The following is a 22622-nucleotide window of genomic DNA, read 5'->3' as shown; positions in this document are numbered from 1 at the left end:
CTCAGGGTTGTCTTTTTAGGATTTAATGTAGAGGATGATCTATGGATTCTTTCGATGTCTATTTTGCCCTCTTTTTGAAGAACATCTGGGTACTTTTCTTGAATAATTTCTTGTAGTATGAGGTCAAGGTTTCTGTTTATTTACCACTTTTCCAGTAGACCAATGATTTTCAGATTGTCTCTTCTAGACCTATTTTCCAGGTATTTAATTTTGCCAGTGAAATATTTCATGTTTCCTTCTATTTTGTCATTCTTTTGACTTTGCTTTATTAATTCTTATTGTCTTGTGAGATCATTAGCTTCTACTTGCCCTATTCTAGTTTTTAAAGATTGGTTTTCAGCTATGACTTTTTGATTTCCCTTTTTGGTTTGGTGTATCCTGCTTTTCATGGCTTCCAGCAGGTCATTTCTGGTCTTCAATGTGCTTATGATTTCATTTGATTCTGAACTTCTTTTTCCAAGTGGGAGAATCTATCTTTTAAATTGTTATTTTCTTTTTGAACTATTTCCCACTCTTCTTACCAAGTTTCTTCTATCTTTCTCACTTGGTTCATAATCTAATCCAAGCTCCTCAAGAGCTTGTGACCAATTTCCATTTTTTTTTTTTGGAATGTTGGAATGTGTTTTCTTGTTTGTCATCCTCTGCTATTTCCTCTGTAGTCTGGAGTTTTTCTCCATGGAAATTATCCAGGGTCAAGGTTCTTTTCTTTCTTTTTTCTTTTTTTTTCTTTTTGGTAGTTGCAGACTATAGTTCCTGGGCATTGGTGGCCATTTCTGTGCTAGTTCTTTCTTTCCTTCCCAGTCAGAAGTCTGAGTGAGGAGGGTAGGCAGGTCTTTGTATGGAGCCACAGAGTAGTTTTTGTCCTGCAGCCATTTTTCAGCCTCCTCTGTGTGTGCTGTATGCAGCCCCTCTCCTATCTCCACTCTCAATCTCAATGATCCTCAGCCTCCTGGAGTCCCAAGTCTCAGTTTTTTGGGTTAAGTCAGTGTTGTCTTCAGCCAGCCCCCAGGAATCTAATGATTGCCCCATGCTCACTCTGATACTGAAGCTGTAGGAGGACTGGGGGAGGGATGATCAGCTCATGCTCTGGTAGGAGTAATTTTACTCCCTTATAGCTTAGAAATCCCCTAACCCTGCCTAACTTCAAGGCTGCATCCTACAGAAGAGCCCCTTCACTTGTCTGATTTTGGTTTTTATCCTTTTGGGGTGCTTTATATCAGTAGGTAGTAAGGAGAGAAGCCCCTTGCCTCTACACTGCAGCCATCTTATCCCGGAAGTATCATATTTATTTATTTTAAAACCCGTATTTTCTCTCTTGGAATAGATTGGGATAAAGTGACTTGCCCTGGGGGCACACAGCTAGAAGTGTGTGAGGCCAGATTGGAACCTATATCTTCATGGCTCTAGACCTGGCACTCTATCTAGCTGCCCTTACATGAAATGTTCTTAATTATAGAGTCTCAAAGTTAGTAAGGGACCTTAAAAGTTATCTGGTTTAACCAGTGTTTGAACTATAAATACCATTAGAATTTACCAATCTATGTTACTTATTAAAATTTGCTGATGTTATGATAAATCTTCTTCAAAGTAGAAAAATTTATTTTTAATTTCAGTAAAAGAACTTGTGGATGAAAAAGCACAACTTGAAGAAGGTTTGAAAGAAATATTGCAGACTATCAAGGAAATGCAGATAGAACCTGGTGGTAAAGGAGAAACACCTCTGATCATTCCTAGTCTTGAAAAATTAGTTAATGTAAGTTTTTCTTATATGGATATATTTATTTTAGGGTTTTTTTAAGACTATTGCTTTTGGAAGTTTTTCTCTTATTCTTTTGTATCTTACTGTTTTGGGGAAAACAGCCATCACCCAGCATATGACAATTAGGTATTTGGTATATATATATTTACTGTGGAAGTTTATTTTTTTTTTAATTTATTATTTATTTAGTCAATTTAGAACATTTTCCTTGGTTACAAGAATCATATTCTTTCCCTCCCTTCCCTCCCCTCACCTTTCCCGTAGCCCACGCGCAATTCCACTGAGTATTACATATGTCCTTGATCAAAATCTATTTCCCTGTTGTTGATGTTTGCACACTAGGATATTCATTTAGAGTGTATATCCCCAATCATATCCCCTTGGCCAATGTAATCAAGCAGTTGTTTTTCTACTCCCACAGTTTTTTCTCTGAATGTAGATAGTGTTCTTTCTCGTAGATTCCTCCAAGTTGTACAGAATCACTGCATTGTTACTGTGGCACTTTAAAAGAGAGCAGAAACTCCCTGAATTAGGAAATTATTTCAGAGGTTGTTGTGGCCAAGAAAAAAAAAATGTGTTCACCAGTTTTCTATTATCACTAATATAATTATATTTTAGCCTCACAGAATTTCTCCTAGGGAAAGAGGTGCTATTATTATCCCCATTTTAAGGGTGAGGATACAAAGCAGAAAGACCAAATGACTTGCCTGAGTTTATAAATGTCTGAAGCTATACTTTAACTCATGGTCTTCCTGATTCTGGATCCAGTGCGCTATTTCCTGTTTCACCCAGCTTCCTTCTAGTAATGAGTCACCTGGATCCTTAGGTGACAAGACATAACATAATTAGAACTTTGTCATCTTTACAGAAGCTTCCAGAGCATAGGATCATTAATTTGGAGAATGAAAGGACCTCACAGGCCATGTAGTCCAAGCCCCTCATTTTATAGATAAGGAAAGCAAGGGATTTCAGGGCTTTGACAGGTCTCATCAGTAGAAACAGGAAAGCCCAGATAATGGATCCAGGCCTCTGACTTTCTGTGGCTCACAGCCTCTTAGCATCTGCTTTTGGGACCTTTGTTAACTTGTAGTCACTTTGTTGACTTGAGTTCACTTTCTTGGCTTGACCAAGAAAGTCTGGAGGGGAGCCTGGAGAGAATTGTCATATAACAGGTATAGGAAGTAATTATACTCCTATATTTCAAACACCTTAGATGTGTGTGTCGATATGCATTGTTGAATTGTTTAACACTGTTGAACAATATTTCTGTTGTCCCCTGTCGTATATCTAGTTCAGTTTTCAAGATAATTTTGTTTGTGTGTGTGTACATACACATGTAAACATAAATATGTAACTATATATTCAATGAAGATACCTTATTTCAAGAACAGCTTCTGAGATTGGAAGTTCTTCTATTGTTAAATTTTTTAAATAAATAAAAGAGTGAGATTGTATGTATTTTATAGCTTAGCTTATGGTATAAATACAAAGATGTAATCATTGGAAAAATATTTTTTTCAAAAGCCTTTCTGTTCCCTTTTTATTGAAATGAGATACCCTGATGATCATTCATAAATATTTTATACAAATGGAAAAGTAGGCATGAGCATGACTAGTTGCTAATGCCTTCTTGTTTAGATTTCACTGGATAAAAGCATATTTTCAGATCTTAACCTTTTTAGGGGGAATCTTTCCCTCTGAGCTATCTTGAAGACTGAGCCTTAAGTGCTTTAAAAATTTGGATTCCTTAATGTCAATGACAGTACAGAACTCTGTTTATTTGATTATGACCAACCCACTGAAGCTCATAAGGATATAGGATATTGACAGGTAATTAAATTATTCAAACTTAGCATGCTATGTGCATTAAAATTGCGAAGGAAAATGTTCCATTCAGTCTAAGAAAAAGATTATTAGACTAATATTCTACTAATATTTAAATATTTTTCTTCACATCTTAAATATATTCATATTGTATTAGGCTATAGAATCGAGGAATGCTGAGGGAATCTTTGATGCAAACCTACATTTGAAAGCCCAAGTTGACCAACTTATAGGACGAAATAATGAATTAAGAGATGAACTTAAAGAAACTCAGAAAGAAGCCACAAATTATTCTCAAAATTTGGCAAAAGCAAATTTAAAGGTATGTAATTTGGAAAATGAAAAATTAGTAGAAAAGCCTATAAAAATTGAATGGATACAGTTGAATTAGTACATGCTTTTATGTTTTTTTTTTCTTTTAAACAGCCACAGGTAGGTATTTATGCTGATAGTTTGTGATAATATTGCTTTTCATTATTTCTACTATGAAATCAGAAAACATATTAGTAGAATTTGGGTCTGCGAAGTTAAAAAGGAAAATATAGCTGTCTCTCTTCATCTAAGTAGGACATAAAGTATGAATTTAGTTAATTCTAGGCACTGTATTTGCATATCTTCTTTCTCCAAAAGATAGCGGAGTACACTGTGAAGTGTAGCAGTGTAGATATTAATCCTGAATTTTTTCTGACAATCTTATTGTATTAATTGAATTTCAAGATAATTTTTTTCTGGTTGTTTTTAGATGGAAAATCTTGAAAAAGAAATCTGTCTCTTACGTGAAGCAAAGGGATCAAATATTGTTTTCAAAGGAGTTGATCTACCAGATGGGATGACACCATCTAGTGCAAATATAATTAATTCTCAGAATGAATATTTGATACATATTTTGCAGGTAGTTATATTTTAATAAATTACATTATTTCTGTTGTTATTTTAATCTTAGGTCATTATTTAGGGATTCTTTAAGTTCTTTACATAGGCATATATTAGTAAATTTAGATATACTTTACTGATTCATCTACACCAGGTATGTTCACTCCATCTTGATCTTTGAGCTAGCTATGGGAGAGAGATGGTAGATTGCAGATAAGGAGTAACTGTCATAAAGAGAACTAGAAAAGCAAAAGGTCAGAGAGAACTGAGTTTGCCTGACATCTTCTGAAGTCAGTGATGGCAAATATGTCTCCTCCTTTCCAGGTTCAACCACTAAGAAGAACATTTTAAATAAAAACATTTATCATTCCTGCTTTTTTCACTGACTGCAGTTTACAATGGATCATTCTTTTGATGATTCCATTCTTCCTCTAAATGGACTAAGATAAAATTGAGCAGCATGGAAGGGGAGAGAAGCTTTTCATTGTTTTAATTAAGGAATTTACTCAAAGAACAAAGAAAATTATTTTCCCCACTCTTGTTTCCCTTTCACTTAATTTATATCATGAAGAGTTAGGTAGTTATTAGGTATAATTATTTGTAATCATTTACATAAGCATAATACTTGTTACATCTATTTTCTTGTCAGTTAAAAAAATTTACTTTTTGAGTATCTGATTTTAGTAAATCATTCAAAATAGTGAAATGTGTCTCTTTTATGTTTTTTTTGTTTGTATCTTATGGCAGTACTTTCAAGTATTGTACCTTCAAGTTTAAATGACACTAAGGTGAGAGAAACCTTGATTCTACGATTTGATTTTGTCGATTTTATTTCTAACACAACCTTTAGGAACTAGAAAACAAAGAACATATGCTAAAAAAGTTAGAAGATTCACTTGAAGAATATAATAGGAAATTTGCAGTCGTCCGACATCAGCAAGGCTTGTTATATAAAGAATATCTAAGGTACAATTGGGGAATTTCATGGAGGAAAGGGAGGGAGCTGACACAAATTTTAAAATTAGAATTAATGAAAAATGTTTGTATTCAATATCTTCAGTATTTAAAATATTGATTTGCTATTCAGCTGTGTTTATGTATTAACTTCTTATACATTAAGTTTTTAACTGTTAACTCCTAGCATAGGCAAGTGTCATTATTTTAATTAGAATGTATTATTCATAGTGAAATTAAGTGAAAATGATTATTCAGATAAATAACTAATTTTGACATAAGTATTATCACCAAAAGTTTTTCCTCATAAGCATGTGAGCATGTATGTCCACATAGATGCACACACAAGTAATTGCAACTGCCCTGAACTATTTTGTGCCATCATTTTTGTTGTAATAGTTTCTTACTGCTTTCCATTTTATAGGAAAATAAACAGTTTTCTTTGCTGTCTATGATAGCCATTTTAAAGAATAGCTTTTTTCTTCCTACTAATTATTTTCTAACCTTTTTGTGTGGAGAATTTTTTTAGTAGACAAATATTTAGCTTTACATATTAGGATGGATTCAAAATATTGAAGATCTCATTATTTTAGGCTGAAGAGTATAAATCTGACCTAATATAATATAATCTTAGATTACATGTAATCTTTGAAAAGTTTTGAAATATAATAATTCATTGGTCAGAATAGAAATAATTAAATAAAAGAGCTTTTCTACCTTGTTTTTGTCATAGCTTCTAGAACATGAAAAATTCTAGAAGAATAGAATTTGAACTGCCCATACCACTTCACCATATACTCTACTTCTTTCTGTTCTTTTCCAGAATTTTTAAATCATCAGTAGCCTCAAATGTTACTTCATAAAATGAAACAACTAAATACACTAGATTTTTGTTCTTCTTCTTTCAGTGAAAAGAAAATTTGGAGAACAGAATCTGAAAAACTGAGAGAGGAGAAGAAAAAGCTTGAGGATCAAGTTGAACAAGATGCTGTCAAAGTAAAGGAATATAATGTAGGTGGTCTGAAATAACTGGACAGTGCTAGCTGAGGGGCCTTTCTGGATGGCTAAAAGCAATGAATAATTGAAATGTTTGTTACTTGTTATACAGAACTTACTTAATGCTCTCCAGATGGATGCTGATGAGACAAAAAAACTCCTTTCTGAAAATAGTAGGAAAATCAGTGTCTTACAAGTTAATGAAAAGTCTCTGATAAGGCAATATACAACTTTAATGGAAATGGAACGGCATTTAAGAAAAGAAAATGGTAAACAGAAGAATGAACTGATAGCCATGGAGGCTGCAGTTGGAGACAGGATTGGCCATTTACAACAGTTTAAGGTAGCCTTGCTCTTAAATATCTTTTCTCAGAACATTTAATCTCTATATTTTGCAATTTTGTGAATTTATATTACTTATAAGAAAGTTAAAAAAAAAGAAATTAAGTAAACAAAATGGGGGGGAGGCATCATCTTCATTTAAAGAGTGATATACAACAAGACTGTCAACCTTTAAGATTTTATTGTAGTCCTAGTGATGAACAGGGGGAAGTTCTGTTGTGAAGTGGTTAGCCATTGAGTCTGGAGTCATGAAGACTCACCTTTCTTTGTTCAAATATGTTCAAACCACTCCAGTACTTTGCCAAGACAACCCTAATTGGGATCACAAAGTTGGACACAAATGAAAAATGACTAAACAACAATGATGTTTTTTGTAAATAATTAAAGATTCTAGTTGAAAAAGAGAACAATTTATATCCCATTTACTACAAATGGATTTTGTCACTAAATAAAGGTGATGACTTTCCTCTTTGTGCTAGACTCTTCAGTCTAGTTCTTCTCTTGAGAATCTAGAAACTTGTAAGTATACCAAATGGTCTTGGCAAGGAGCAGAATGATTATAAAAAGTTTTATGTGGAAGAAAAAAAGAGTTGGAATTATGCCTTCTCTCTCTAGCCTTGATTAATCCAGGGACATATTGGGTAGGGGTGGAAGAATGGAAGGTAAATAAAAAGGTAGTCTTTTGTACAAAAATAAAAGATAAAATGAGAAGTATTCTGGAGTGATTTGCACCTATTCAGTAGAGGAATGGAATTCAAAAATGCAGATAGAAGAACTGAATTATTGTTTTTAAACTTCTCTATTTCTCCATCCATCAAACAATTGGAGCTCTTGGACAAGTTATTGCCATGAGTTTTTAGTCTCCCATAATCCTTCACTTTTAGAAATTTCCTTCTTGATTTTTCTTTTATCTCTTTCCTTTACCCTCTCTCAATCATATTAATAATATGTGGTGGTATTTAGAAATAATGGTAATGGAGAGTTAGCCATTTTTTTCTACATTCTCCTTAAAGACATAGTAGTGTAAGTTTATATAATATCTTAGAACTATTTTGGACAGGTAGTAAACTGAGTTATTGTTTGATTTTCCAATATCCTTCTTAGAATTTTATTTCTATATTGAACAAGATGAATTATGACACTAAAAAAGCATTTTCTTTTGAGTTAACAAGATATTTGGCTTGTGGTATCATTCAGCCTATATTTGATTCTTAGCCAAAGCTGAGCTGTGTCTTTGTGTGGCTTCACTTGTGTGTATTCAGGTGTTATAAAACAACTTCATTGCTTTTTTGCTATAAAATTTCCCTTTGTAGTCTTAAAATATGCCTTGAGAAAGGCATTTATTGATTCAGAGTGATATATTCGCAAAATACTTTGATTTGATATTTATTGTAATAAGAAATGTTTTTGAAATTATTAATGTGCTTAATTTTTATATAAAATGATATATGACAGAATTGCACTTACAAGGAGCTTAAAAATTAAGTAATTCTCAATACTAATTTATGTCATTCAGTTTCAATAAATATTAATATATCTGATACAAATCTTAAGAAAAAATTTCTAATAAAAGAAATTTCAATATGACTGGTGATTTTTAAGGGACATTGCATTTAAATAAGAATTTTCTTATCTTTTTTTAAAATTGCATTCTAATCAACTTTGATTTACCTCTACATCATATAATTTTAAAAAAATGAAAATTAGATCTATCTTTAAAAGGAATAGTACCAAAATATAACATTATGGTTCTTATTTATATAGGAAACAGCCATTTTCAAGATTGCAGCACTCCAAAAACTTATAGACAATAGTGTCCCTCTCTCGGAACTTGAATTGGCCAATAAGCAATATAGTGAACTGACTGCTAAGTATAGGGACATGCTACAAAAAGATAATATGCTTGTCCAGAGAATGATTAGTTTGCAGTTCTTGGAGGTAAGATTATATGGTTCTTGATTCTTGAGAAACTAAATTATCTTTTGTATAAGTATTTTCCATTCTTGGAAATCTTTCAGATTTCATTTCCTTTCTCTTCAAGGGACTAGTAGGGGAGTTCAGCAAATCCAGGTTTATCAAGCTCACCTGGTAGGGGATAAAGACACAATTGCAAACAACCACAGCATGAAATATTATAAGATAAAGTTCACAGAAAGGGCTTATAAGTAGTTATAGGAATTTAAAGGGAGTGAGCAAGCTCTGGGGAGGCAAGAGAAGATTGCATGAATGAAAGGGCACTTGTCCTAACATTAATAATAATTGATGGTTATATTGTAATAATGATATTGGGGTATGAATTGTTCTTTAGTTACTGAGAGATATTTCTTTCTTGTTCAGTGTGAAAATACATCTCTGAAAGAACAAATAGATGTTATAAGTAAGGAACTGGAGATCACCAAGGAAAAATTTCATACTCTAGAACAAGCATGGGAACAAGTCACTAAATTAGGCAAGTCTTTGCTCATGGGATGAATATGATGTAATGCCTTGTTGTTTAAAGTTATTTTTGAATATGAATTTAGAATGAAATATGCTTACACAAGGGAAATAGCACTTATTTGTATTGACAGTTTAATCATTTAAACTATACAATGTATGGTGATTTCTTCTACAATAAATGTACCATATTAAGACCTTATGGGTCTTCAGAATTTCTTTTTGAAAAACTATATCTCTTGGTAAATTTATAATGAAATATCTGCCATTTTGTAGTTGTAGAATTAAGTCAACACAGGTTGTGAATGTTTTGAAAGGGGGTTATATTTATTAAAAAGTCACAAATATTAGGCACCTACATTAGTTATGAACTCTCTGAGAATAGTCTCTAAAAGAATTTATTTTTCAGACTTCTAGCTACCTTTCTGCCATTAATGGATTTTTGAAAATCATTGGCAATCACAGTTTTATTGTTAGTACCTAAGATCTGCCATCTTGGTATCTCTGGCCAAAGTACTGATCTGATAATCTCCTATCTATGAGCCTTTCCTAATTGACTACATTGGTAGTGTTCTTTCCCTCCTCAAATTATCTTGTGTAATTTTTTAGCTCATGTTTGTACCTCTGCCCTGATTAAGCTCTCTGATCACCGGCAGGTTTTGGTTCTGCCTTTGTGCAGCCCCTTGAAACATCATGGTCATTGACAAATATGGTGAATTAGGGAAAGTGCATTTTCTCCACTCACATCCAGTTATGGAATGTTCAGCTTTCCTTCCCATACATCGTCATCGTTGTCATGGCATATCTTATTTTTATGGTTCTCCGTGCTTTCCTTTTCATCATATTCTGTCATCTCAAGCTTCTCTAAATTCCATGTATTGATTGATCATCTCTGTTTTTTGGACTGGACTTGTGATTTCATGTGTCTTTAGGGAGCACCTTTTGAAGAAACTCCTTCTCCCTATGCAAGTTGGCCCTTCCACTGCCGATCTTAGTCTTAAGGTCATCCAAAGCATCAAGAAGTTCAGTGGCCTACTGAGGGCCCCACAGATCTAGGGTGAAAATAAAATCTATGTATAGGGCAATATGGTACATTAAGCATTATTTAAGAGTGTCAAAAATTGACTAAATAAAATTTTTAAAAAGAGTGTTGAGGTTAGTTCGTATCAGCAAATGGATAATATTTTAATAGACATTATTTAATTTGCGTGATTTGAAATTTTGAATTTTTAGACATTTTTTTCTGAGGTAAACCACTTAAATGATAATTTATATGTGAATAGTGTAAAAGACGTCAAGTAGTGCATGTAGGATTAAAAAAGGAGATGGCTAGTCATATAACAAGAATAAGGGATGCGGTGAACTAGTGCTAAATTGGGCCCCCTAAGTTATTAAAAACATATGATGAAGGCTCCAGTGCAATGAGGGAAGGAGGAACCTTAGGTGGGATTTGCAAAAAGACCTGGATGAGATTGATACAGAATAAGGAGACATGATGGAGTTACAAGCTACACCAAAAGAAGGAACTTACATAAAGTAATCTGAAAATTTAGTAATCACCTCTTGCAAGCTTGGTTGAGCTAGCTCTAGCACTTTCTTGCTTATGAACTTAGAAAACCATGTCACTTGAGTCTCACAACTGAGGAATAAAGTTTGTGACCAAGTATTACCCATAGTTTTAAAATATGAAATATTGACTGAGAGTGATTTCATGGCATTGGGGAAATATTTTATAGTTCAGAACTTTGGTAAATAAGATTTTAAAATGAAGGAAATTACCTAAGTCCAAAATGGACCTCACCATAAATTCTCCCTATTTATCTCGTCTTACTTTTTTTACATTCATATGTCCTGCATTTTGACTTAACTTTTTAAAATACCCATTGGATTTGACTTTATTATTATTGACTACAGAAAGTGAATCGACCATGGATAAAGCTCAAAAAGCTTTAACAAACAGTGAGATTGTGTCCATTTCAAAAAAGATTACAATGCTGGAAATGAAGGAATTGAATGAAAGACAGCGGGCTGAACATGCTCAAAAAATGCATGAGCACTTACGGACTTCATTAAAACAAGTGGAAGAACGTAATTTGGAACTGGAAACCAAATTTTCTGAGGTTGGACCTTTCAATTTTTATCCTTTAGTTAGAGCAGAGAAAATCAGGCTAGTTTACTTCTTATAACTGGCATCACTTAACCTAATCCAGTCTTTCAGTTGTCTCAGAAACAGCAGCTGAAGATAATACCTTATTGTTAGGTAATAAATTTGAAATCTAAAATTGAGTAATCACAAAATAACATTTGTTTTAGCTCTGGCAACTGTCCTTGGAGTTAAGTACTTATCATTAGTCAAACATCATATATTTAAATCTGATATGCAGAAAGGATTGAAATAGAGTATTTTTAATCATGATGCTATTTATATGCATTTAGATTAGAATGTTTTTTAAACTTGTACTGACAAATTTATTTCTTTTAAAATTAGATTATCCTGTCAAATTTTAACCACATTCCTGTCAGTTCTCATTGTTGAAATGTTTAAATTTTTTAAAATTATTTTTTGCAGAATATCCATCTCACTATAATTGCCAGTATATTAAACAACCTGTGAAAATGTTGCTCTTCCCCTTCTGATATCCCAAGTGGTGATCTAATGAGGTTTGTTTGGATCTTATAACAGAAAATATGAGGTTAATAGGTCTAGGCACTGAGCATAGAAAAATTTTAAGTATGTGTACAGCTTAATCATCATTATTATACTATTATGATTGAGTTAAAATGCACTGCTTCTGAAAATCAATATCTATAATGAAATTGGGGGTGGGAGGACTGTTAAGTATTGTAGTATAAATAATAAATAGGTTAAATATTATTTGTCATCTAGCTCTCAAAAGGATAAAAAAAAGAGGAAGAGGGGGGAAAAAGGTCAGCAAAACCATTGAGAAAAATGTTGATATTACATGTAGTATTTCAGACTCAAGGTCCTCAATTCTACACAGAAGTAATGGAAGGTTGCCTCTCACTTCTCTTCTTTGAGGAATAACCTTGATTATTGTAATTTTACAACATTCTTTTTCTCTTGTTTTATTGTTGTTGTTGTTGTTTCTAATTAATCATTTTCACCATTGTATATTTTTTTCTAATCCTGGTTATTGTTTATTTCATGTAAATTCAGTTCTTCCTACGCTTCTCCATATTCATCATTGCTTACAATGCTGTGGTATTATTCTATTATCATCACGTACCACAATTTTTTTAGCCAGTCCTAAGTTTATAGGCATCTTACTTTGTTTCCAGTTCTTTTCCACTAGAAAGGTGCTGTTAATAACTATTTGGGGAAGAAGCCTGAAACATTGGGAAAACAGGTTGGCTTTGGAAACAGAGAATTGAGATTCATATACAGTCTGAAATTAGCTAATTGTGTGAACTAGGACAAATCATTTATCTTTTCTGAGCTTTGGTTTCCCTATCTGTAATCTTAGGAGGTTGGAATTTGATGACCTCTGAGTTCTCCATCAGTTTTGTCTCTATAGCCCTATGCTGTATGGGGGAGTTTTGTTTTTGTCATTAATCCTCTTTTTGCCATTTATGCTGAAGAACAAGAAGCAGAGTTGATGCCTTTAGTTAGTTTGGTTTATTGGTGTTACATGTGTATGTGCATGTGTTGTGTGTGTGTGTGTGTGTGTTGAATTGTAAACAACTATTGTTTGACCTGAAAGGTATCTAGTAAAATGTAGTTAGATATGTGTTGTAATTACACACACTCTGAGAAAATAAACTCCTCTTGATTCCTCCTGAGCACAGACTTTCTGTTGACACACCTAAAGAAACCACAAGAGAGATTTAAGGGGAAGGGTTCCCCATTCATGTTGCCTCTTTCATAGTGGAACTAGAAGGGATTTGAGATGTATATTCTTATAAAAGTCATTGAAATTTTTCAAAAACATTTTAGCAATGAACATTGGAACGTGGTTAAATTTTATAAGGAGAAAAAGGGAAAAGATAGTCATATATGCCAAAATCAACTTTTCTTTTTGTACCTTTTTTAAGCTTACTAAAATCAACTTGGCTGCACAAGAAGTAGAGAAAACCTTAAGAGATGAACTGGCTGAGAGTGTGAGTAAGGAAGTGAGTGATGCTGATAGACAACGGATTCTAGAGTTAGAAAAGAGTGAAATGGAATTGAAGGTAGAAGTGTCCAAGTAAGTACTTTGAAACCTTATAGTCATCAAATCATTCCTTTTAATTATAAAGTCATTAAGTATCTTTTGAAAATAAAAAATACTATTTCTTAGGAATCATTTTTAAAGTTTAAACTTCTACATATATATGTATATGTATATGTATATATGCATATTTTACATTTAAATAACATAAGGTCCCCTTATCTGCAGTTTCTCTTTCTATAGTTTCAGTTATCTAAGGTCAACCCAAAGTTTTGCTGGAGGTCTGCTGCAGGAGCAGTGGTCTGCCCACCCCCCAGTAATAATTTCTGCTTCCACTTTCACTTTTTTATTTAAAATATTTTAGGGGGAGGGGGTTGAAGGTAGAAGGTCACAGAGCATCCCAGCTGAGGGGCAAAGCGAAGAGAGAGTGCGCACACACACATACACACATACATATAAGGTCAGCAAGTGTTTGCTTATATCCTTGGTTTCAGCCTTCTGTTTGTTCATTGAAACCTTACCATATCAGAAGAGAATGAAAATACTTAGATCCTCCTAAAACAGTTATAGAAACATTCATGTATCAAATACATTTTCCTAAAGGGTAAAAAAATATTCTTGATGTTATAAGTATATAAATTGTAGGCTCATTCTGGAAGTTGTACAGAAGATATTGGCAAGGAACAGGGAAAAAAATCATCTCTCACCCCTCTTACAATGAATTTTCCAATGGGGATGATTTTTAAATTTGAACCTAATCTTCAAGGCTTCTAAATAGTGTAATGAATTCCCTATCTCTCTTTCAACCTCAAAAACAAAGATATATTTTCTTAAGTATTTTTAAATGCACTAAAGAATTTAAAAGGAAAAGAAGTCTAATTCTGAATCCTTTAATCATTTTGTAAGGTTGTTGAGAAAAGGAGGTGATATGGAAACTGTATTTTTTTAACTGAAAATACATAACTATTAGGATATGTTCTACCCAAATATAAAAATTAATTCTCTTTTTAAATGTGTTTAAATTACATATTTAGTTTGTTACCTTTCCTTTTTCTATTTCATTAATTGTATTTATAGGAAAAAGAATTTTTCATCTGAGAACTGCATTAGTTGGATCTCAAAAATTTTAGATTGTTGTCTAAGGATCAAATAGTAATTGTTTCTTTGATTTTTTTCTTTACTTGTTATTAAGATTTTCTCTATTTAATCTTTGTGTCTTTTGCTTGTGTTCCCTGTATAATTACTATTTGTTTTTAGTGTTATATTTGGTAAAAGATATTTCTATTTTTTAACACTTACTTATAATTTTTCTGTGCCTTAAGAAGTTTATTCCATATTGCGCCAGTAAATATGTATATTATTTGGTGGTTCCATTCAGAAGTCAGCAAAAATCTCCCAGCTCCAAATTCCCCCATAGTGTTTTTTCTGATGTATAGTTTCACTTTTGTTTACCTTTCTCTTAGAGTTATCCAACTCTAAGAAAGAAATATTGAAAAGTTTTCTTTTATCATAATGATATTTTTTTTTTAATTCAGATAATTTTTTCCCTGCAAATTTAAATATTGTGCTATTTGGTACTACCATCTTTAATATTAATGTTATTTCATTGTCTGGGAATTCCTTTATCTTTTGATTTATGGGTGTATCCATGCCTAATCCCTTCAAACCCACTGTTACCATTTGCCTTTAGGAGTGCTCTCATTCCTTCAACTGGAGCAGGACATTGTCCTTAGAGTCACAACACTTTAAGACAGTAGTTCTCAACCTTTCTAATGCCATGACCCCGAAATACAGTTCCTCATGTTGCAGTGACCCCAAACCAAAAAATTATTTTGGTGGCTACTTCAAAACTGTAATGTTGCTACAGTTATGATTTGGAATGTAAATACCTGATATGCATTATGTATTCTCATTGCTACAAATTGAGAGGTTGAGAACTGCTGCTTTAAGAGGTGATTTCCCAGTGAAGTACCTAATTCTAATATTATGTTCATTGTAAGCTCCTCATCTCCTGTTGTACTTCTTGCCTCGTGGGAGTACCCTACCTATCTTGTGTTAAACTAAGACCCTTTCCTTTGATTTTCCTAGTTTCTGATTTCTTATGCTGCTTTTACCATTCTCCTTCATTCCTTCCTGTTGAGAGACCATAGATATCATTATCCCTTTGCTCTTTACCCACGTATTAATGAGGACATTTTTTATTCCTCTCTGTCTCTGCCTCCCTTCTTCCTATGAATGTGTCCTTCCCTGCTGCAATTTTATCTAACAAAATCCATTGATTCACCTCTTTGGGGGTTTGATTGGATCCTTCATTTCTGTTCTTCTATTTTCACTTTTTTTCTTTCAATTTTCTTTATATGTTTATCCTCTTGTCCATTTTAAATCTTTTGATGGTCTTTTCTTTTTCTTTCCTAGATCAATCCTTTTCCTTTTCTTTCATTTTTTTTAAATGATCTCTAAACCCAAGATAATTTTTCCCTTACTTATACTTTCTTTGGTAATTACACTTATTTAACCTTTCTTTTATTTCTATTGTTTATTGTTTATTGTTATTTTTCTTTTATTTCTATTGTTTTTTACAAATGTAAATATTTTACAGATGGAATATTCTGCTTGTGTCTGTATTGTTTTACAGGAATTTCTCATATACTTCTTTTGTTGAATAGTTTTACAAAATTTATGATTAGGTTCATATTTACAAGGTGTATCATTTCAAAGTGCATCTTGAGCACTTTTCCTTTCTAGAGTATATTTATTTTCTTCCCTTTTGCTATTTCTAATGGATGGGGCACAATCTTATATTATTTGAATTTAATTTCCTTTATATATGAAAATTTTTTATCTTGTTGCTAATGGAATTTGCTTATTATTGCAATACATTTAGCTACTCTAAGTATTTTAGTTTGAAGTGTATAAATTTCAGTATTAGAGGTGATATATGGATTCCTTTGATGCTTTGTTTTCTGTATTCCAAAATTCTAGGTAGTTTTCTTTTATTACTTCCATGGCATTCAGATTTTTTTATTTGTCAGTTTCTTCTGAGAAACCCCTAGTCTGTAAGTTGGCTCTGCACTTTTCTCAACCTTTTCCCCACTGGGATATTTAGACTTCAGTGGTCTTGGTCATTATCCACAGTAGCTAGTGGACAAAGCATTGGCTCCAGCTGGGTTTCTGTCCCCTTTACTTTAGATTTGCTAGGACTACTCACAGTGGCCCCTTGACTCAGTTCTTCCCTTGGTTCTCATTTCCTTTTCAGGTTCAGCTTTATTACTGTATATGCCACATTTTATAGGAATGAGGGTAGTGGGAATTGGATTCTGCATTCAGTCTCCAGTTTTCAAGGTTCTCCAAATTAAGGGCTACTTAGGCAAAAGCCATAGTGCCCTCCTTCTTGATATTCTTTGGGGAACAGAGAATGACTTGACCTGATGAAGTTTTTAGAGCAAAAGAGAATTCTAACATGGATCCTAGGTATGAACTCAACAAAATCTGAGTTCAAGTTCTGCCTCCAACATAGACTTTATTTATGCCCCTTGACAAGTTACAACCTTAAACGTGCTCCAGGAAACTCTCTAAAGAAACTTTCTTGTATGAATGAAATTACAAATCTAGACCTTTTACCTTTCTAGTGAGACCTGGGGTAAGTGATCTGCCATCTTGTTGATTTTTTGTCTGAATATTATAATGTATACTTACTCAAAACACTGCATATCAGATATGCTATTCATAGAGAATCTACTTACCAAAGAATTGTTTTAAAGAATAAAAACTCAACTTTCTGATTATTTTTAGGAAATTATTAAATGCCTAATCTTTATTACTGTATCTTTGTATGACTTACTAGACTGAAGCAGATTTCTGATATAGCCAGGAATCAAGTTGAAGCTCTAAATTCACATCAGCAATCCAGAGAAAAGGAGGTGGAATCTCTGAGAATGCAAGTATTAGACTACCAGGTGAGTATGGTACCAACTCTTCAGGAAAGGCATGAAGTTACTAATTCTTAAAAATTAAGTTGGGGATGATTTACAAACTTTGAGTCTATTCATCCTTTGTGGGAGTCTGGTAAGAACTGATTAGAACACTCTACAACTAAATTTCTCAGGTATAGAAAAGTTGTGGGAGCAAAAGGGAGTCAGGAAGGAATGGACAGTTGATTAAATTGATCTAATAGACTCTTAGGCTGATTACAAGATAGATAATGCTGAATAAACAGCAGAAAAGCTTTAAAGCTATCTGAGGGTACCAGTTGGTTTTTTGTTTGTTTTTTAACATAGCTTTTAAAAAAACTCTAAATGGCTTCATGTGCCTTTTTTCCCCCATTAAAACCACATAATACCAGTAAAAATAGGGCTAATGTTGTTATATGCATTTTATATATACTCAAAGCAATTATTTTGGTATCCCCAAATTCCATGACTGCTTAATGATGTCAGAATTAGAATTAAAGTCTCCTGACTGAGATTCTCTCATCAGATGATTCAAACTTATATCAGAGAACAGTCTTTGTAGGTTATTATAGTAAATGCTGTACTTGAATTTGAGTAGTATATCATAACACATCCATACATTATACTTTTACATGGAAAAACTTAAACTTTGATTTCAATGAAAATGTATTAACCAACAGATGTGAGACATATCACCAAACTATGTGACAAGGTAGAGAAACAAGACAACAATCCTTGTCCTTGGGCATTTTTATAGTTTTTTTTAAGGAAGTTGAAATATGTATAGTAATTGTAAAATGCTAATGCAATAGCCTAAGGATTAGGAAGAATTCATTTCTAGCTGAGGAAATCTTCGCAGAATTTGTTAAATTTGAATTTGGTGATGAAGTAAGGGTACAATTTCATCTTCTTACTTATCAACCTCAATTTTCTTTGGCACTAGGCACAGTCAGATGAAAAAGCCCTTATTGCCAAGTTGCATCAGCATATTGTTGCATTGCAAATTAGTGAAGCTACTTCTGTTACCAAGTTGGAATCAGTAACTTCCCAGCTGCAGAAGATTGAGACTTACAACTTGCGTCTTGAGCAAAAGCTTGATGAGAAGGAGCAGAGTCTGTATTTTGCCCGTCTGGAAGGGAGAAATAGAGCGAAGCATCTGCGCCGCACCATTCAGTCTCTGCGACGACAGTTTAGTGGTACCCTGCCCTTGGCGCAGCAAGAAAAATTTTCCAAAACAATGATTCAGCTACAGAATGACAAACTACAAGTCATGCAAGAAGTTCGGACTTGTCAGGAAGAGCGCCGAAACATGGAAAACAAAACACTGGAGCTGGAATTAAAATTAAAAGGCCTTGAGGAGCTAATAAGCACATTAAAGGATGCCAGGGGAGCCCAGAAGGTATGTTGTTTCTGCTCTTACATAGGATTTCTGTAAGATTCTACTTTAGTCAGTCATTTTAAGATGTCAAAATGTACCCTTGTAGATCAGGCCTAGGAACTAATACTGGTTTCAGGAGAATAGGAAATTAGTAACCTTACTCTACTAATATAAAGCAATAACTTTTCTTTATTCTATAGTCTTAGTTGCTTAAAGCACTAAGAGACTAAGAGACTTAGTTGCCCAGGTTCATGCATGTAGACTTGAAGGCTTCTGACATTCAAGTCACACCACTTCTCTGGGACTCAGTTTCCTCATTTATAAAATAGGTTTGGACACAATGATCTCTAATAACCCTTCTCCTACAAAACTCTGAAGTTTTTGTGTGAGGCGCAAATCAAATTTGGGCTTTTATGACTCAAGGCTAACATTCTAGTTGCTCTGCCACCTCTAGATGGAAGATGGGCTGAAATTTTTCCTTTTTTGATGTTTCTTAGCATTTAGAATTCTTGTGGGTTTGCCAAGAAGCAATCCTATTTGACTCCTGGACTCAGACCATTCCTTTTTTTGATAAGAAAACCAGACCGACAGATGAGATAAGTATTATAGATGGAGCAGAAGTAAATTTCAGCAAAGCATTCATGTACTGGGTGACCTCTGAACTTGATTCCTTTGAAGATTCTCTATACAAATTAATTGTAGAAGCAAGAATGAATGGGAAACGGCAAATCTGATCAATACAGGAAATCATTTTCATGTTCTTTAGATTAATATACAGATAATTTCAGTCCTTATTTAAATAGCCTTATCATTCGCTGTACCAGGTTTCAAATGAATTCTCTCCCTACATTTAAAAGTCTACTTTAAAAAAATATGTATTTTAAATTAATAAGACTATGTTCATTTACACATGTAATACCCAGTGGAATCACGCGTCGGCTACGGGGGGATGGGGGGGAGGAAAAGAAAATGATCTTTGTCTTTAATGAATAATACTTGGAAATGATCAAATAAAATATTATAAAATTTAAAAAAAAGACTATGTTCATTTACACATGTAATACCCAGTGGAATCACGCGTCGGCTACGGAGGGATGGGGGGGAGGAAAAGAAAATGATCTTTGTCTTTAATGAATAATACTTGGAAATGATCAAATAAAATATTATAAAATTTAAAAAAAAGACTATGTTCATTTGCAAATACATTAAAAATTCATGGTTTCTACTTATTTGGACTAGTCTTTCTCTTACTAGGAATTAGTGCAGTTTTATTGTGTTGCTACTTTGAACCTAAGCACTACTATCTTGGTGAGAATTGCCCAATTGAAATTGGCACTCATCTTTTTTTTGAAACACAAAATCCATGTAAGTCAATATCAATTGGGGAGCTAATTTATTCTAACTAAAGTAAATGGGTGTTTCTTGTAATGGTCACATCTATTTTGTATTCTTTAACTGGAAAAGTTTGGAATGTGACCAGATTAGTTTGCAATGCATGATTTTGTTTATGGAAAGCTTGAAATATCATCTCAAAAATTTGAAATAATTAAAATGAACAGTGTTTATATTTATAATACCTTTAGATGTGCTTACATGCAGAATACCCACTTCTGTATCCATATCTATTTATGGCTATTGATAACCCACTTTTTTTATCCTACTTAGGTAATTGATTGGCACATGAAAATGGAAGAACTTCGTCTCCAAGAGCTCAAATTAAATAGAGAATTAGTCAAAGATAAAGAAGAAATGAAATATTTGAAGAATGTGATTTCCGAATATGAACGCACAATTAGCAATCTAGAGGAAGAAATTGTGCAACAGAACAAGGTATGCATATATCTGAATGTAAATACCCAAGGGCATAATTATATTTTTCTTCTAGGATTTTTAAAACTCCTGTCCATTGCCTAAATGGCCCTCCTTATAGTCTCCTGACTACATGGAACCCCCATGGTTAGATAATCACAGCACATAAATTCAGCTCTTATTTTTCAAATCATTTTAAGAATGAGCAATAGTAAATGTAAATAAGAAAATTAAATAATAGTAATAAAATAAATGACTCAGTAGCTTGAGATAGAAAGCATGCTACAAATAATAATATTAATATTAATATTAAGTTGAACACCTTTGGTAATCATATTTCATTAGGTATTTCCACTTATAGATTAGCAAGTTTCTTCCAGTTTCTTCTCCCTGTTACTGAAGTCAACTGTTTTTCTAGTTTCATGAAGAACAGCAAATGGCCTGGGATCAAAGAGAGGTTGAGCTAGAACGCCAACTGGACAAATTTGATGGACAACAGAATGAAATATTGAGTGCAGCTCGAAAGGTTTGTAGAGAAATGTATTCGAAATTATGAGTATCATTCAAATATTTTGTCATGCAAAATGGAATGTACATTGATTAAATTTTTTCCTCCCTAACCAGGTAAAATTTTTATTCACCTTATCTTTTGATGTTTAAAGGATATGTTGCATTTAAGTTAGTTTTGCTATGCACTTGTAAAAAATGAGCATTTTTTGAATGTTATATTTCCCAACAGTTTGAAGAGGCTACAGGATCAGTACCGGACCCCAGTTTGCCTCTTCCAAATCAACTTGAGATAGCTTTGAGAAAAATCAAAGAGAATGTTCGAATAATCATAGAAACACGTGCAACTTGTAAATCATTGGAGGAGGTAACTGATTTGCTTTATATTTATTAGGCATGAATGTGTAACTTCCTATATTAATTCATATTTATAAAGTTAAAGCTTCAAATTGTTAAACCTGTGGGTAATTTAAAAGCCTATTCCTGCCATCAGTTTCAAATCCCTCCCCTAATTTGATTTATATTGTCCATTAAGGAAAAACAAATTGATTAATTTGGGATTTTCATCTTATCCCTTTTGCTTTCATATTTTGGGCATATTGATGAGCACTCATAGTTCAGAGACTGAAATGTATGTAGGAGTTGTCTGTAACTACCTGAACTTACCTGTTTACCTGAGTTTTGATCCTAAATTGTCATTCTGTTATTTTCACGAATCAGAGTGCCTAGATTATTCTAAATTATATATCTCTAAACATGTTACTTGTTAATGAGAAATTAGAAGTTGATTTAATTCTTACCTCTAGCAAAAAAATCCAAAAAAAGTTTGCCTTATGAGATTACATACAAAAAGAATGGCAATTACATGTAATTTTCATTTATTTTTTCATGGGTACACAATAGATATGGATATATTTTAAAGAACTTTTCAGTTTAAATGTGTTTTAAAAGGAAAATTTTATATTCAGGAATTGCAAAGACCTTGTGCTCCAAACTCCCCTCCTGAAGCAATGTTTTTCTGTCCCAACTATTTTCCGCAAAACCTACTCCTGGTCCACCCACCCAGTCATCACAAGTTCTCATCCTCCTCTTGTTCCAGGATCTATATAATCAAATCATACTGTTTATTCTAGAAAAGAATATGTCATTCAGCTATCTTATTGTTTGATTACCATCTTCTATGAGTTATGAGATGAAAAACACAAGATTCTTCCATGATCATAGCCATTTTATTATTAGAAAATGTAAAGAATTTCCAAAAGAAAATTAATGTTATTGCTGACTTTTTGCAGTGCTAAGCAATTTAGGATTATTGAAAGCACTATATATTTTTTCAAACTCATTTAAATTGAATGATTTCAATTTCTGATTTAGCGTATTCTCAATCTATAATATAATATTTATCAATGGACAAATTGAGCAGGTTGTCTGTCCATATGGATGTCATGATCTGGGCAGTAATCAAATTTTAAATTTACTTTGTTTTTCTTTTCCCAATTACATTTTTAAAAGTTTTTAACATTCTTTTAAAAAAATTGAATTCCTCATTCTTTCACTCATTTCTTCCTCTTCCCTACCTATTGAAAAGCTAAGCAAATAGATATTAATTATACATATGCAGTAAT

General features: G+C 32.9%; 1 protein-coding gene across 8 annotated transcripts in view; it reads left to right on the top strand.

Moving 5' to 3' along the window:
* Positions 1-22622, top strand: part of CEP290 (centrosomal protein 290) — a 111325-nt gene that overhangs the window by 38695 nt on the left and 50008 nt on the right. For all 8 annotated transcript variants that reach the window (XR_008912099.1, XM_056798612.1, XM_056798610.1 and 5 more), the window contains 15 exons: positions 1614-1753; positions 3741-3905; positions 4326-4475; positions 5307-5422; positions 6319-6421; positions 6519-6749; positions 8513-8686; positions 9086-9197; positions 11099-11304; positions 13238-13389; positions 17198-17309; positions 18247-18702; positions 20347-20511; positions 20909-21016; positions 21230-21364. Coding sequence is in view for 7 of the 8 variants with exons in the window: in XM_056798612.1 (XP_056654590.1) it covers positions 1614-1753; positions 3741-3905; positions 4326-4475; positions 5307-5422; positions 6319-6421; positions 6519-6749; positions 8513-8686; positions 9086-9197; positions 11099-11304; positions 13238-13389; positions 17198-17309; positions 18247-18702; positions 20347-20511; positions 20909-21016; positions 21230-21364 (2525 nt within the window). In the remaining variant the exon portion in view is untranslated. The remainder of the gene's footprint in view (positions 1-1613; positions 1754-3740; positions 3906-4325; positions 4476-5306; positions 5423-6318; positions 6422-6518; positions 6750-8512; positions 8687-9085; positions 9198-11098; positions 11305-13237; positions 13390-17197; positions 17310-18246; positions 18703-20346; positions 20512-20908; positions 21017-21229; positions 21365-22622) is intronic.

Source organism: Monodelphis domestica, chromosome 5, assembly GCF_027887165.1.
Source record: "Monodelphis domestica isolate mMonDom1 chromosome 5, mMonDom1.pri, whole genome shotgun sequence".
In the NCBI taxonomy this organism is placed as follows: Eukaryota; Metazoa; Chordata; class Mammalia; order Didelphimorphia; family Didelphidae; genus Monodelphis; species Monodelphis domestica.
This window is presented reverse-complemented; position numbering and strand designations above follow the sequence as displayed.